This window comes from Stenella coeruleoalba (genome assembly GCF_951394435.1).
Source record: "Stenella coeruleoalba genome assembly, chromosome: 16".
Taxonomy (NCBI): Eukaryota; Metazoa; Chordata; class Mammalia; order Artiodactyla; family Delphinidae; genus Stenella; species Stenella coeruleoalba.
The window spans coordinates 6421323-6436253 of record NC_137162.1 but is presented as its reverse complement, the minus strand read 5'-3'; the positions used below and the strand labels follow the sequence as shown (position 1 = coordinate 6436253).

At 44.8% G+C, this 14931-nt stretch overlaps 1 protein-coding gene across 2 annotated transcripts in view; it reads left to right on the top strand.

Moving 5' to 3' along the window:
• The window catches only part of FANK1 (fibronectin type III and ankyrin repeat domains 1), a 116014-nt gene extending 101700 nt beyond the window's left edge, over window positions 1-14314 (top strand). The window contains exons 4-11 of one of the 2 annotated variants that reach the window (XM_079899876.1): window positions 3147-3228; window positions 4484-4558; window positions 5416-5481; window positions 8451-8616; window positions 11565-11708; window positions 12434-12511; window positions 12602-12646; window positions 12750-14314. In XM_079899876.1, coding sequence (XP_079756002.1) covers window positions 3147-3228; window positions 4484-4558; window positions 5416-5481; window positions 8451-8616; window positions 11565-11708; window positions 12434-12511; window positions 12602-12646; window positions 12750-12815 — 722 coding nt within the window. In that variant the 3' untranslated portion in view covers window positions 12816-14314. Of the gene's footprint in view, window positions 1-3146; window positions 3229-4483; window positions 4559-5415; window positions 5482-8450; window positions 8617-11564; window positions 11709-12433; window positions 12512-12601 lie in introns of both variants that reach the window. The other variant, XM_079899875.1, reaches the window with a different exon arrangement.
• The last annotated feature ends 617 nt before the right edge of the window (window positions 14315-14931 follow it).

Genomic DNA, 14931 nt, shown 5'->3' with positions numbered 1-14931 from the left:
TAACCTGTGAGGCTCTGTCGTGCCTCGGTTGATTCCTCTCTGGGCTGGCGGCCATCCTCAGTACCTCGTTGCCTTCCTGGCAGGGGTCTGAGAGGGTTAATGAGTTAATGCTGAGAAAGAGCTTTCATGCCCCAATGATAGTTATTGCTTCCCTTTGCTGGAACTCAGCAAGCAGGGAATGATGAACAATTATGTTGTTTTCCTTCTCTTCCGTGAGATGTCCCTTTGAACCCAGAATAAGTTGGGAGAGCGCTGATGACCCCTCGCAGAAACTGGAACAGGCAATACATTTATTGACATGATACCATAAAATCAAGATACCCTGGTCTCTGCTATGCACGGTCCTCAAGCTTCTAAGCACGAAATGAACTTATTCTGTTTTCTGATATTTGCACGCCGCAGAGCTCCCTGGGTAGGATGGGAAGTGCCCGTACCGGGAGAGCCATGCTGGGCAGGCAGGAGGGATGATGTGGCCTGAGGTGGTCAGGGCGTAATGTGCTGGGTGCTGCGTGTGCTTTCAGAGCTTTCCCTCAAACCCCAAGAAGTTAGCACTTTTCCGAAGCTTTCTAAGCTTTAGGCCTCCCCTTGCACTTCGCACTTTGCAGGGGCTGGGGGTTCATGTGTGTGTATTTAAGATGTCCGCTTGTATACAAAATTTAGTAAGAGCGGAAGCATAGAACGGATTGGTCAGCTACCTTGACATCTATTAAGCCCCAAACGAAGGAGTGTGGCCTTTTGGAAGACCTCCCTTTGAGCTCTGATGTTGCCCCCTCCTATCTGGGTGACCTTGGACAACTCACTCAGCCTTTCTGGCCCTGTTTTGTGGTCTGAAGGAGATTAAAAGCATCATGTGAAGTTCTAGAGGCAGCTTAGTTAATTGGAACTAGTTAGGATACCATACTTTAAAATTCAGTAGAAATAGGATGAGCTTCCTGTGTCCTTCTAGATGATTCTGTGCAAATCACTTATTTTGGCGTTTTTAGTGGCAGTTGACGTTTGAGAGTCACAGAAGTAGGGGCCGTTTGGTGGGATAATGAAGACTTTCCCACCACACCATCCTTCTCCTCCTTTCTGGGAAGTGAGAGGGAAGAGGAACTTTCCATGGGTTTCATTTGCACACTAAAGTGTGGGTCCTGTTAAGTCCGTATGCCTCTAGTGCAGGGATTCTCAGCATCTGCGTGGTTGGTGACTGGGGCTGCCCCTTGTCTGTAGCATGTTTAGAGGTATCCCTGGCCTCCAGCCACTAGATGCCAGTAGTACCAATCCTTAAGTTGTGACAACCAAAAATGTCACTAGACTTCACCAAATGTCCTCCAGGGGGGCAAAAGTCTGCCCCCTCCCAGAGCCCCTCGTGAAAGCTATGACCTCCCTCAGAAGGCCAGGGACTGCCGTGGGCCTTGTCCTCTGGTGGGTTATCATGATACATTTATTTGAGGCTTTTGGTCTAAAACTATGTGTGGAATGATGAAAAGGAAGTATAATGTAGCTAAGACATCTTGAGGAGATTGGCAAGCTGAAGCAGACAAAATTGTTATTTCAAAACAGTTTTAACTTGGCCTGAATTTATTTTTACCAGAACAGAAGAAAAGGGTATCAGCTAAAGGTCACTCTGACAGGGATCTCTTCATTCTTCTGCCCCACTGTTTCCCGGTTTGTACTTTGTCCAGCGAAAAATCCTCCATGGAAACCAGGAGAAACTCGGCTCCTGTGCCTGGGAACTGGCGTCCCAGAGTTTTTCCACCGTGAGGAGCAGGGACTGGGAATTTTACTTCCCCACTGGCTGAGACGGCCGGCGGCCTCTGCAGGCCAGACTGTAAGAGGGAGGTTAAGGGGCGGGGTGAGCCCCAGGGGCTAGTCTGGGGTTGCGGTGGGAGGATAGAGTGGAGGGGATGTTTTCTTTCAGGGTTGAGAATCGTAACAGCTGAAAGTGGGCCCTGCAGTGTGAAGGGCAAGAGAGGGACATGCGTGTCTCATTCTCTCTGGGGCTCCCAGTGTCAAGACTAGGCACGTAAGGTATACATGAACCTTTGTTGGGGGGCACGGGTTTGATCCCCGGTCAGGGAATTGAGATCCCACATGGTGCGGCCAAAAAACCCCGCCACCACCAAAAAATGAAACATTTGTTGAATAAGTGAAAGAGCCTTTTTGAGATGGCCGAAGCCGGGGGTTATCAGCTCCATGCCTGTGAAGGCCGGTAGGGTGCTAAGTGTGGGAGGGGGCTGGGCACCAGGCAGGAGAGAAAGGTGGGACCGGGGCAGCTGCTGTTCTGTTACTATCACCTTGACAACAGATACTTACGACGTACAGGTGCTAGTCTAGCACTTCACTTGTATTGTTTCATTTAAACTTAATCCTAATCATCCAAAACGTCAGAACGTCATGGAAGGTGAACCAAGTGAAGCCACGAAGTAAACATCCTGATGGATGGGCTTCTTTCACTCGGTCCTGAGCTCACACACTGCTCAGTTTTGGACTCCTGCCCCCTTCTCTTCCACGAGGAGTTAGTGCACGAAGGGCTGCCCCTCTTCCCATTGTTCCTTTCCTGTTTCTCAGAATCCCTCGCCTGCTTTTCTCCACTTGGCAGGCTCGCTCCCACAGTCAGGCTTTCTCACAATGTTCTACCTCTCCAGGTATGAGCCCTTCTGCCTCCACAAGCTCACAGGAGGCAAGGCCAATGTGAATGTTATGTTCCTGGGAAGGACTGAAATTGTGGATTTCCAACGTTAAAGCAATCTGTCTTTTATCGTTTGTCGTTCGCACAGTTTAGCGACTCCTTGGCAAACAAAACCCGCACGTCGTGACAATGGTGGGGCTTTCCCTTGCTCGTAAGGGACATTTATTATGTCTTCTGAAATCTGAAAGGATTATTTTCAAATATCAAAATAACATACACACAGCGGTACTTTTATAACTTGAAAATGTCCCAAGCCTTTAGGACAATCTAAATGTTCTTCTCTTAATCTGTGAAAACGAGGTCTATTTTCAGTAGGAGTGGAGTATGTCATGTAAGAGATACTCAGCGGAATTGCCAAGTGCCTTCTTGAAGGTGAACGTGAACTTCCACTCAAGGCCACAGGAGGAATAGAGCTGGAATGAACCTTCTTTCATTATATTTTGGATGACTGCTTTCCATCTACTTTCTTCAGGAGAACCCATAAGTAGTGAACACTTGCACAGAGCTGTCAACGTGAACGATGAAGATTTGCTGCTTCGAATACTACAAGGAGGGTGAGAGAGCTCTGCCTTTTAAAAACTTAAAATTTTTTTTTAAATGCCCAGCAAGTGTTTAGAAATGCGTTCATGCAGCTTAACTTTATTTTCCTAAAATTGCCCACGGCTTTGAAACTGGCTCCAAAATTGATCTCAGGTGACTGGTGTGAGTGCAGCATGGCTCTTAAAGGTGACCGTAGACAGCCCCATGTAAATGGTATATTTTGTCATTATTTAATGAACATTGAAAACAGATACGACAAGTCTGGGTGTCGTATATTCTTCCCAGAAGTAACTTATGACTCTTGCTTATATGCCGTAGCATTTAGGCAAATTTTGCCCCTAAATGCCCGCGTCTAATTCCTGGTGAAATTAAGGAATCACTAAATCGGCTGTTTCTAACTCAAAAGGCTGATAAAACCCTAGAGGGAAAATGTTGAATACAGTTGCCGCCAATGAGATACTTGAAGCTATCTCCCAAACGAAAACAGGACAACGTTATCTAGATCGTTTTTGAATTGATAGTGTTGAGTGCCTTAGAAGACAAGTCATGTGTGAATTGAGGCTCTGTGAGTTGGAGAAGGTTCCCGAAAAACGCCACAGCTTCTAAGCTGCTATTGAAGAGCTGGGCTCTCTTTCTTTCTTTTTTTTCTTTTCGGTACACGGGCCTCTCACTGCTGTGGCCTCTCCCGTCGTGGAGCACAGGCTCCGGACGCGCAGGCTCAACGGCCATGGCTCACGGGCCCAGCCGCTCCGCGGCATGTGGGATCTTCCCGGACCGGGGCACGAACCCACGTCCCCTGCATCGGCAGGCGGACTCTCAACCACAGAGCCACCAGGGAAGCCCGAAGAGCTGGGCTTTCTTCTTTGAGCAGCAGTGCTTTATGCCCAGTGGGTGCAGTGGGGACCAGGCTGGTGTTGGGTGGAGCTGAGAGCCTGCAGTGAAGCCACTGTGTCCCCCGCTAGTTTAGAGGGGCCGTGCTCTTCATAGAGGATTTTAGCAGATTACGTAATGGTTCTGAATTGAAGGAAGTGCCTATTTTAAGTGAAATTACAGCAATTTCCTCTTCTTTCCTTGTGAATTTGAATCCTTTAAAACATTAGGCAGGGCAGTCTAAGACAACAAAAACTTAATGGTGCAGAAGGAACTGGAATTTTCAGGAAAATGAACCATTTTAACCACCTGTGCCCTGAAAGAGAAGTCAGCTGTGAATCCACAGGGAGCCGTGTGGGCACGTTCATCTCTTTTTTTTCCCTCTGTGTTTCCCCCAAGCAACGTGAAGGTTGATGTTCCCAATAAGTTTGGCTTTACCGCTCTGATGGTCGCTGCCCAGAGAGGATACACCAGGTACGGTGCTTCCCTCTGCATCCCTTAGCGAGGGGTTGAGCCCCTCGCTCCTCCCAAAGGCTCCTCTCAGGATGGGGACGGGAGGGGAAGGGCCGTCGGTGGGGGAGGGGGGGAACCCAGCTTCAGTTCTCTTTCCAAAATTGAGCCATGTAGGGGCTGAACAGAAGCTCAGCTGCTTTTATCATAAAGTCACACAACATGCAGGAGAGGGTATAAAAATGTATAATCATGTGATAAGGAAGAGAGGTAGCCATTTAAATTACATTTTGCAAGGTATTTTATATGTCCTGGGAAAACTGGTTATTAGAATGTGAATTTCTTTAAAAAAAAAAAAAAGGGGGAGGGATATTCATTCTAGAAAACAAATTTCCCTGATAGGTTGCTCAGATATAATTTCCACTGACACAATCTATTTTCTCTACTCCTCATGGAGATACACATAAATATTAAGAGCTTATTTTTTCCAACATATTTATATTTAACTAAAATGCCATTTTTAAAGAAATAGAAATGGATTTTCATCAGATTCTACCATTTGAAAATGTATTTCCAATGGTCATTAAAGTGAGAGTGAGTTAGTTTCATAGTCTAACTTGTTTCATGTGGTATAGTTTTTTGTTTTCAATGACTAATTCACATAAAGGGTGAAAAACTGTTTGTTTTTTTTTTTTGGTGTGGAGAGGCAGTTTCTTGGTTTCGTAATGCCCTGTCTTTAAAGCCAGCTGCCTCTGAAGATGGAGAAGAGAGAGTTGCCAGGACAGGTCTTAAATAGAGAGTCGTTCATTTTTACTGGGTTATCGTGGGTTCCTATTCATCAAAGCTGCTTATCCAGCGACTCTGAAATTTGTCTTGTTTAGGCTTGTGAAAATCCTCGTTTCTAACGGCACAGATGTGAACCTGCAGAATGGAAGTGGCAAAGACAGGTAGGTATGGAACATGCCCTAAACTGTTCCCATACTTGTGTTACTAGGCTTGGGTTTTTGATTTACCCAAATATTTTCTTGTTTCTTTTGACAGTACTGAGAGGTGATAGGTCTCAAAGGAACGATGGCAACTCAAAAACTGGCTTATTCACTTGTCCACTTATTCTTCCACTCAACAGGGTATTTTGGGGGATATCCATTATAATGCATCTGCCTTCCCTAGCTTGAGCCCAGCAGACACTAAGCGCTCAGTAAGTGATAGTTATTGAAGCAGTTTTCTCCAGCCATGTGCTGGGCATTTGGTTGTAAGTGCCTCTGGCACTTTTTACCTCCCTAAGGGCTCTCATTTCATGTCACCTGACTGTGTTAACTAGAAGTCTTCGGTGTTTCCAAGGAAGCAAAATGCATTCACAAAGATACAACCCAGTTACTTCCCTGAGGTGAAAGGGCTGAGTGCCTTGCAGGAGAAGTTTGTGGAAAGAACATGATACTTGGAAACTTGTTCTTACAATGATGAGAGAATGTTGTAGAAAGACCTAAAAATAAGCACTAATCTAGTAATTAAGTTTAATTAATTAATTCACATCAACCAATATTTATTGAATGACTACCACATGCCAGGCTCTGTGCTTGGCACTTGGGTAGAACAGTGAATAAAATGCAAAGCCTTTGCTCAAGAAGCTTACAGTCACGTGATGTATGCCGATCAAAGGTTTATGCACTGCAAACTAGTATGTAAGGAGTAGCTACAAAACACTGATCAAATATGGTAGGCCACAAAGAGGACATCAATTTCTAAAATCAGAAAGCCTACCTACCACACTCTCTGGACATAGTGCAGCAATAGATTTTAGTAACATTGAAAAAAATCACTTAAGTTTAAACAGTAGTTTTTCAAATAACTCTTAGGTATTTTTTGGAACTAAGCCATCAATTCAAGAAGTTTGAAAAAATAATAGTGCCATTTTAAAAAGAAAAAAGAAAAACTTGAGAGGTATGAAAGAGAAGAATTTTTAAAAAGTAGAAATTGATTATAAAATAGATTGTTGAGAAATGTGAGAGCTACCTCTTAAACCAAAGCTACACAATAAAATGGACCAATTTTGTAAATCTCAGAGGAAAGAAAAAATGAGAAATCTGAAAGGATTCATAACAGTATAGAGCAAATTCAAGCATGAAAAGAAAGTGGTACACTTGCATCTAAAATAGATTTGATCAAATCATTGAAATGGGTACTTTTTTAGAGAAAATTTAAACCATCAAAATCAACTCAAGAAGTAGAACATCCAAAATAGCCAATATCCATACAAGAAATTAGAAAATTTATTAAAAGATCACCTCCAAAATAGCCTCTGTGGTTGGCCTGTTCTACCAATGAGCTTGTTCAGATTTTCTAGGTACTGATAATAACCTTGAACTTTTCCACAGCAGAGAGGAAGCTGGAAAGCTACAGAGGATAGCCTTATTGATAACATCTAATAGAAAGAAAGCTATTTGTACATCTTTATGTGGAGACATTTATGTATCTCTTCCATCCTAGCTAAGGGATCATACAGGAGGCTAAGGATGTCTAGATCAGGAAATTTCTTCATGCTTCCCATCAGTAGACTGAAGGTGAAAAAAAGCCTGTGTGTGTGTAACTGGTCCTCTGTCTCTTTTTTTATTTTTAAAATTTTTTCTTATAGCAATGACTTTTGAGGAGACGGGATCAATTATCTTAGAGGATGCCCTGTATTCTTGATCTGCTCAGTTGTCTCCTAGGTGTGAAGGAGGCATTTAACTTGTTCATTATTTCCAATAAAGTTAAAATTAGGTTTAAAGGCTTGATTGGATTCAGGTTAACACTTCTAGCGAGAGCACTTCAGAGCTGGTGTTGTGGCTTCAGTTTGCCTCTGTCAGGCCTGTGATGCAGGTTGCCCCCCAGCTGGTGTTTCTACTTCTCATCCTTTGGTGAGCGTGTAACAGCTAAGTCTTTCCTTTGTAAAGATATAGCTTCCCATTGCAATTAGAAAATAATCTATGGGTTAGAAATTCAGTACAGTGTGAATATCCTGTTCTCCATTAAACGTTCATCCAAAAATTTTAGCATCTACTGTGATCCTTGCCTGAATCAATTATTTAATCGGGACTTGCCAAAAAGTGATTTTCTAATTCCATGATTCCTCCCATATTTATTAGCTGTGTAGGCTTCTGTTAACAAGAGCTTTCCCTCATCAACTGGGGATGGACTACATGGTATTCTATAAAGACAACATAAATGTTTATTTAAGTACCAATATTTAGAGTAAGGAATTGGTTTAATAGTTATCTCTAATAATGTCCAATGAGATTTTTTTCTTTTTCTTTTCTGAATATCATCATGGACTGGTAGATGTTTTTAAATCCAACATTTTACTCTATTACAGTGATTATTCATTTTTTGGAGGTATAATTCACATACCATAAAATTCATTCTGCTACAATGTACAATTCAGCGTTTAAAAATATATGAACAAAGTTGTGTAACCACCATCACTGTATAAATCCAGAAGATTTTCATCAACACAGAAAGAAGCCCTGTATTCGCTAGCAGTCACTTACCATCTCCTCCTTCCAGCTTCAGCAACCGCTAACCTGCTAGTTCTGTCTCTGGATTTGTCTATTCTGGACATTTCATATAAATGAAATCATACTATGTGGCCTTTTGCGTCTGGCTTTTATTTAGCGTAATGTTCTAAGGTTCATCTACATTGTAGCATATATCAGTACTTCACTTCCTTTTTATGGCCAAATTATATTCCATTGTATGGATATACCACAATGTGTCTATTCATCAGTTGATAGACACATACATTTTATGTGAATAATTTTCATGGCTTTTCCACCCAAATTAGGATTTCTCTCTTAGGTTTAAGCCAGGGAGGGTAAATGTAGACCTGAGTGTGGAGACCCCACTTATAGCCAAATGCTTCTTCTGCTGTGTGTTGCAGTCTAATGCTTGCGTGCTACGCAGGACACCTAGATGTTGTGAAATACCTCCGAAGACACGGTGCTTCCTGGGACGCTAGAGACCTAGGAGGCTGTACAGCTCTGCACTGGGCTGCAGATGGAGGCCACTGCAATGTGATTGAGTGGATGATAAAGGACGGCTGTGAGGTACGATTGTCCTTGTCAACTACACACGTAGAGTTAAGAACCTAAATGCTGTTCCACAGGGTTTAGGACGAGCAGGGCCTTATGTGGATGTCTTTTGATTAGTTGAACCTAGAAATGCTAAAGAAAGTTCTCTGACTTATGAGCAAGAAAGTTCCTGAAGCCTTGGAAAAAAAAAAGATCGTTATAGAATTGTTATGCTAATGAGGCTTCAGATTGTCATGGAGGTTCATCGCGTGTGGGGGAAAAAGAAACAGTGCTGAATCCAGAGCTGGACCTGATGCTTCTTCTACCTTGTTGATTCCTTTGTTCATTCCCTACGCCAACAAAGCTTGATGGTGCCTCTACAACACACCAGATACTGTGGGAGGTGCTGGACGCACCAAGATGTTCAGAACTCTTACAGTCATACTGCTGCTTATTGCTTTTAGAATTAGATTATTTTTATTCTTGGGTTTGCTTTAAAGATTAGTCATTAAAAAAAACTTCTGAAGAGCAAACACTATATCAAGAATAGAGCATTGCAGGGGCTTCCCTGGTGGCGCAGTGGTTGAGAGTCCGCCTGCCGATGCAGGGGACACAGTTTCGTGCCCCGGTCCGGGAAGATCCCACATGCCGCGGAGCGGCTGGGCCCGTGAGCCGTGGCCGCTGAGCCTGCGCGTCCGGAGCCTGTGCTCCGCGGTGGGAGAGGCCACAACAGTGAGAGGCCCGCGTACTGCCAAAAAAAAAGAATAGAGCATATTCCAGCTCTCGTGTCTTTGCTTTGAAGCAGGCATGTTGGTTTGATTCTGGTTTCATGTCATCAGAAAGCACAAATTCTACTTGGCAAGTGGAAGTAGAGTTGTTTGGACTCTTCTAAAGATATTTGAAGATGGGCAAATAGAATTAGCTCCATTAGGGTAATTGCTGCTAACTTTGAAAACTTTAGAAGATTTCAAAGAAGTTAAATAAAAATTTCAGGGCATGGAAATAAGGAATGATGAACAAAATTCTCTCCTAATTGTGATTGCCAGATGGTGTAGGCTACTGAGAAGTTAAACTGATGACCTGGAAAATAAACTCAGATGGAGAAGAGTTATGTCCCCCGGAAGATGTCTGTAGATTTGTCCTAGTTTGTCTCTGAAGTGTGATTGAGCAAAAGCAAGGCTTAAGTTGTGGGATCTCCCTGGTTCCTGCTGCTGCTTTGAGAGGGCTGAGAAGAGGGCCCCTTGGAGGAAGAACCTCAATCCAGATAAATCCCTTTTATTACATTTCTTGTTTTGTTTTAGACACACGCACAAAAGGTCAGAGGTATCAGCCTTCGCGCCTTGGTGGTTAGGGCCCACACCTGCCTTGGGTGGTGGTGACAGCCACATTCCTCTTGTTTGGTTTATGATGAATTCTGCTCATGCTTTGGACCCAGTAAAAGTCTGTAGCTGAAAATGAAGTTTGACCTTTGCTGAAAGAAGGGCAGGTCTCTGCCATCAACATGTAATACTGGAATTTTGGAAGTGTAGTCTCTATGGACACACTCATTTGGGGTGAATTCCATCTTTTTCTGTAGCACTGGAACTCCATAAATGTGTCCACAAAAGATTTCTGTGTGGCTGGTAGATGATATCAACACGAGTCCCTCTCTGTTCTTGGCAGGTGGTGGATCCGATGCTTTGGAAGACAGTGGGTTGGATGTGGGAGCAAAGTGGGGCACTGTCACCCTCTTCTCGAATCGAATGATCTATACTGAGAGCGAGTTATTTGCATGGGGACCCATTTCTACATTTAATGAGCCATGTGACCTCAGGGAAGGTATTCGACTTCTCTGAGATTTGGTTTAAACATTTGTAAACAGGAATAAAAATAGCTACCCCTGTTTCACCCTCAGGACCAAAGAGAAAATGTGTGTGGAAGCGCATTGGAAATGCATAAAGTACCTCGTAGTACGAGGTGGTTATTTTATTATTATTTAAATATAATGGAATGGACCTTGCTGCCCAAAGGGTATTTGTTATTTGCAAGAGGAAGAGCTGCACATCTTAACGGTGCTGCGGTGGCTAATCTCATACACACAAACCACCTGCAAGGTCCTAAGGCCCTACTGGCAGTTCCTTGTTTGTTATTCCGGTCTGATGCTTCATACCAAAGCTGCAGAGAGCTCTGAGTAATTCTTCTGAATTAGACCTGTGTGTGCGTCCATGCGTCCGTCTGTGCACACGTGTATATGTCTACTTCGGTACCACTCTTCACGGATGGATGAGGTCCTTGTTGGGATTGGAGGAGGCAGTATCTACATTTCGTTATTCTAGAATATGTCTTAAAAAGCATGAAACTGAAGGATCTTAATGTCGGGCAGATTATTAGAAATGGCCCATCTTACTACCAGGCAAACTACATTTTGGACGAGGCTTTAGGTTGGCTGACTTTTCAGACTGGGTTTCAGGTAAGAGATCTAGTTGCTTTGTATTTGCTCCGGCTGTAGTTCTCCTGCTTAAAATGAATACCTATTGGTAAGTATCAGGGTGGGCGTTTATATTACTGTCTTGTTCCGGAAGGGATTTAAAGCCGCTTACAAAGACGCTTAACAGGAAGCAGCAGACACCCTTTAAAAACCAGACGAGGAAAGTTAGGCACGAGAAAATAAGGCAGGGCTCACATGGGGCCAAGGAGGAGGTGATTACATTTCATTTTTCTGTCCCATCTTTTTTCCATTTGAACAAAATGTAAATGAAGATGCCAGTGGGTGGGGAGGGGCCTCCTGGGGCCTCTCAGCACCCTCTAAAGTGGCCCAAACACAGCTGCTCACTGTGTAAATGTGAACTGAAATCACGGTCCAATCAACTCTCACCGGGTCTAGAAAGACTGCTATCTAAATTGTGGGGGAATTTGGGCAAGTAGACATTGCTTTATAAGTTTCTGATGAGTGATTTTCAGGAAAAGAAAGTGGGCTAAGAGCCACTCTCCCTGTGGCTCTCCAGGTGGACCCCACAGACGCTGGCTCAGGGTGGACCCCGCTCATGAGAGTCTCTGCGGTCTCGGGGAACCAGGAGGTCGCCTCTCTGCTGATTGACGCAGGCGCAGATGTGAACATGAAAGACAAAGACGGGAAGACCCCTCTCATGGTACGCCTTGCTACACACAGCAGCCTGGCTTGACAGGTGGAATTAAGGTCAGAGCTGGCCCTGTAACAGAAATTCTTGAGAGTGCAGCCACACAAGAGCACTGGGGGGCTTCCCTGGTGGCGCAGTGGTTGAGAGTCCGCCTGCCGATGCAGGGGACACGGGTTCGTGCCCCGGTTCTGGGAAGATCCCACATGCCGCGGAGCAGCTGGGCCCGGGAGCCATGGCCGCTGAGCCTGCGCGTCCGGAGCCTGTTGCTCCGCAACGGGAGAGGCCACAACAGTGAGAGGCCCGCGTACTGCAACAAAACAAAACACTGGGTTTTGGTTGCGTGTGTATTCCCTATCGGCCTGTGAATTAAGATATGACGATGTCACCATAGCATTTTTTGGGGGGTGGGGGTGTCACTCTAGTATTTTTGTTGTCTTTTGACAGCTTTCTTGAAGGATTACCAACCCCAGTCCCTGGGGCCATTTTAGGATCAAAACAAAGAAGTGCTGTTCTCTGTCCTGGTTTGGCCTAGGACTTGTCATCCCACATGGAGAAAAGCAGATTTCCTTTCCTCTTCCCTTGCAGCTGCCATGGCGGTGCAGCGAGGTCCACGCACCCGCCCTGCAAAGCCACAGCGGCCCCAGACAGCTCTGACCCTTGAGTGTGCTGCTGGTGGGTGTCCTGGACCTGTCCCACCAGGCACCCGCTTCCGCTCACCCCCACCGTTTGTCTCCTAGGTGGCCGTGCTGAATAACCATGAAGAATTAGTCCAGTTACTTCTTGACAAAGGGGCAGACGCAAGTGTGAAAAATGAGGTATGTAACTCCATTTCCATCTAAGGATTTTTTCCTGGTGAGGAGGAGAGAACATAGACACAAACGAATTTTTCTTGTTTTCTCTTTCAGTTTGGCAAAGGTGTCCTAGAAATGGCCAGAGTTTTTGACAGAAAGGTTGGGATGTTCTTTCTGCCCTTTGAGGCTCATTTTGCAGCACTTAAAAAAAAACAAAAAAACCCAAACCTTGGATTACATGCACCTGTTTTTGTTTATCTAGAATGTAGTCTCCTTATTAGAAGAAATGAGAAAAAAGCAAATGCCGAAGAAGTCATCTATTCGCTGACCGGGGCACCTCTTACCTCCCTCCGAAAGCCAAGTGAAACGAAGCAGAACGGGACTTGAACTAGACAGCTGAAATTCTGCATCTTTGAGGGCTATACGTTTGATTAATTATTTGGTGAAGAGTCACAGTACTTTTGTAACATACGACTGTTCTCACTTTGAAATACATCTTTTGACCTAAGTACGCGTGGTGGTGGTGTCGTCATCGGGCGTCTGTAGAACGGGGATATTTTCTTGTGCTCGGGCCTTTTGGAGTTAGACGTGAAGCAAAATATTTATGTCCCGGAGCAGCACAAACATACACGGGCCTCCCACTTCCCGCTCCTGCCCTCCAAGCTGTCCTCCGAGCCACTCCAGGACCCGATGGAAATTCCTTCTCCCATGTGTTTTTAATTATGTCCTTCCTTCCCAACCTAAGGCCTTCCAGGCCGTGTGGTCAGGCTGGTGCGCCCTCCTGAGAGACGCTCCTCCTGAAAGCCCAGGAGGCCACGTGAAGAGTTTTCCACTCAGCCGTTGGCCTCACATCAAAGCACAAGATGCATATTTCAAGACTCCGATTCTGCTCCATTAGAGCAGTCCTTTTAGAACAGACCTGTCTGAGGATGTGTTTGCGTACACTCAGGCCCGGACAATGAAAGAGCCGGCCTGCTGGCCTGTTGACAACTTTGCCAAAGGAGGAGTATATTATTACATCGAGTCCTCGGAGCAGAAAGGGTTTTGATGCTGATCACTCAGTTCTAAGACAAGTAGGACTGAACAGGTCTGCTGGTTGGGAGCTCAGACACAAACGTGTTCGAGCTTTAGTTTGGCAGACACGCTTAAAAATCAGCAAAGAGGGGAGCGAGCCGACCGCATGCATTTCGCGTCTCCAGAGACAAGCTGGTTAGCTTGACCCCAGGAGAAGACCAGCTACAGAGGTCTGCACGGGACTGGAATTTTCTCTGCAGGGAAAGAGCAATTAAAAGGTTATTTAAGTGCCAGAGCTCTGGGGGAAGGGCATAGAGAAGAAACACACCATCAGTTTTTTGATGTTGGCAGTTCTCAGCTTTATTCCATACAGCTTAGACTGTCCACCTTAGGAACTGGATCTGTGGATCTTACGCAGTCCTCTCCTTAGATATTTCACTAGTGTTTTACCTTTCGTACAAATGCTTATTCCTTTAGATTTGTTGGAATAGATTTTAAAAATCTCTCTAGGGCTTCCCTGGTGGCGCAGTGGTTGAGAGTCCGCCTGCCGATGCAGGGGACATGGGGTCGTGCCCTGGTCTGGGAAGATCCCACATGCCGCGGAGCGGCTGGGCCCGTGAGCCATGGCCGCTGAGCCTGCACGTCCGGAGCCTGTGCTCCGCAACGGGAGAAGCCACAACAGTGAGAGGCCCGCGTACCACAAAGAAAAAAAAAAAAATCTCTAAAAAATCAGAGCATCGTCACGACGTTCCAAGGCTCCTTTTCTCCCCACCATGATCAATGCTGACATTCACCTCAACTTCATTCCTTGGTCTGTTGTATATAATATTCATGACCTACGGGAAGAGGGCACACCCCTTCTTGTGGAGGTCAACCTTGGCCATATAACGGGGCTGACTTTGGTCAATGAAACGTGAGTGGAAGTGGCTCCTGTCCCCCCGAGAGGAAGCTTTAAGAATCCCCAGGTCCCTCTTGCCTCTGCCACAAGAGAGCCGTGATTCAGATGGTGGCCGGTCCATCAGCCCAGGGTCCTGAGACAAGAGCAAGAGCTCGCCCAGAATGGACATGACATGTGAGTGAGAAATAGCCCTTTCATGTCCTAAGTCACTGAAATCTAAGAGTGGCTTGTCATCTGTGTAACTTAGCCAAAAATGACTGCTTGTAAGGTCCTAGCTCGTATCTGTGAATTTAATTTTCCACTGAAGCACCTCTCAAGTCCTTTGGTTTCCAGTCTTATTTTATTCAGACTTTAAATTTTTATCTATCTACCTACCTTTCTACCTATCTATCTATATTCGGACTTTTTAAAATTCAGGAATGGATATTGAATTTTATCAAATGTCTTTTGTAGCATCTCTGGTTATCATAATATGGCCTATTTCCCTACAAGCTATTAATTTGCTGACTTGGACTACTCGATTTTTAAATAT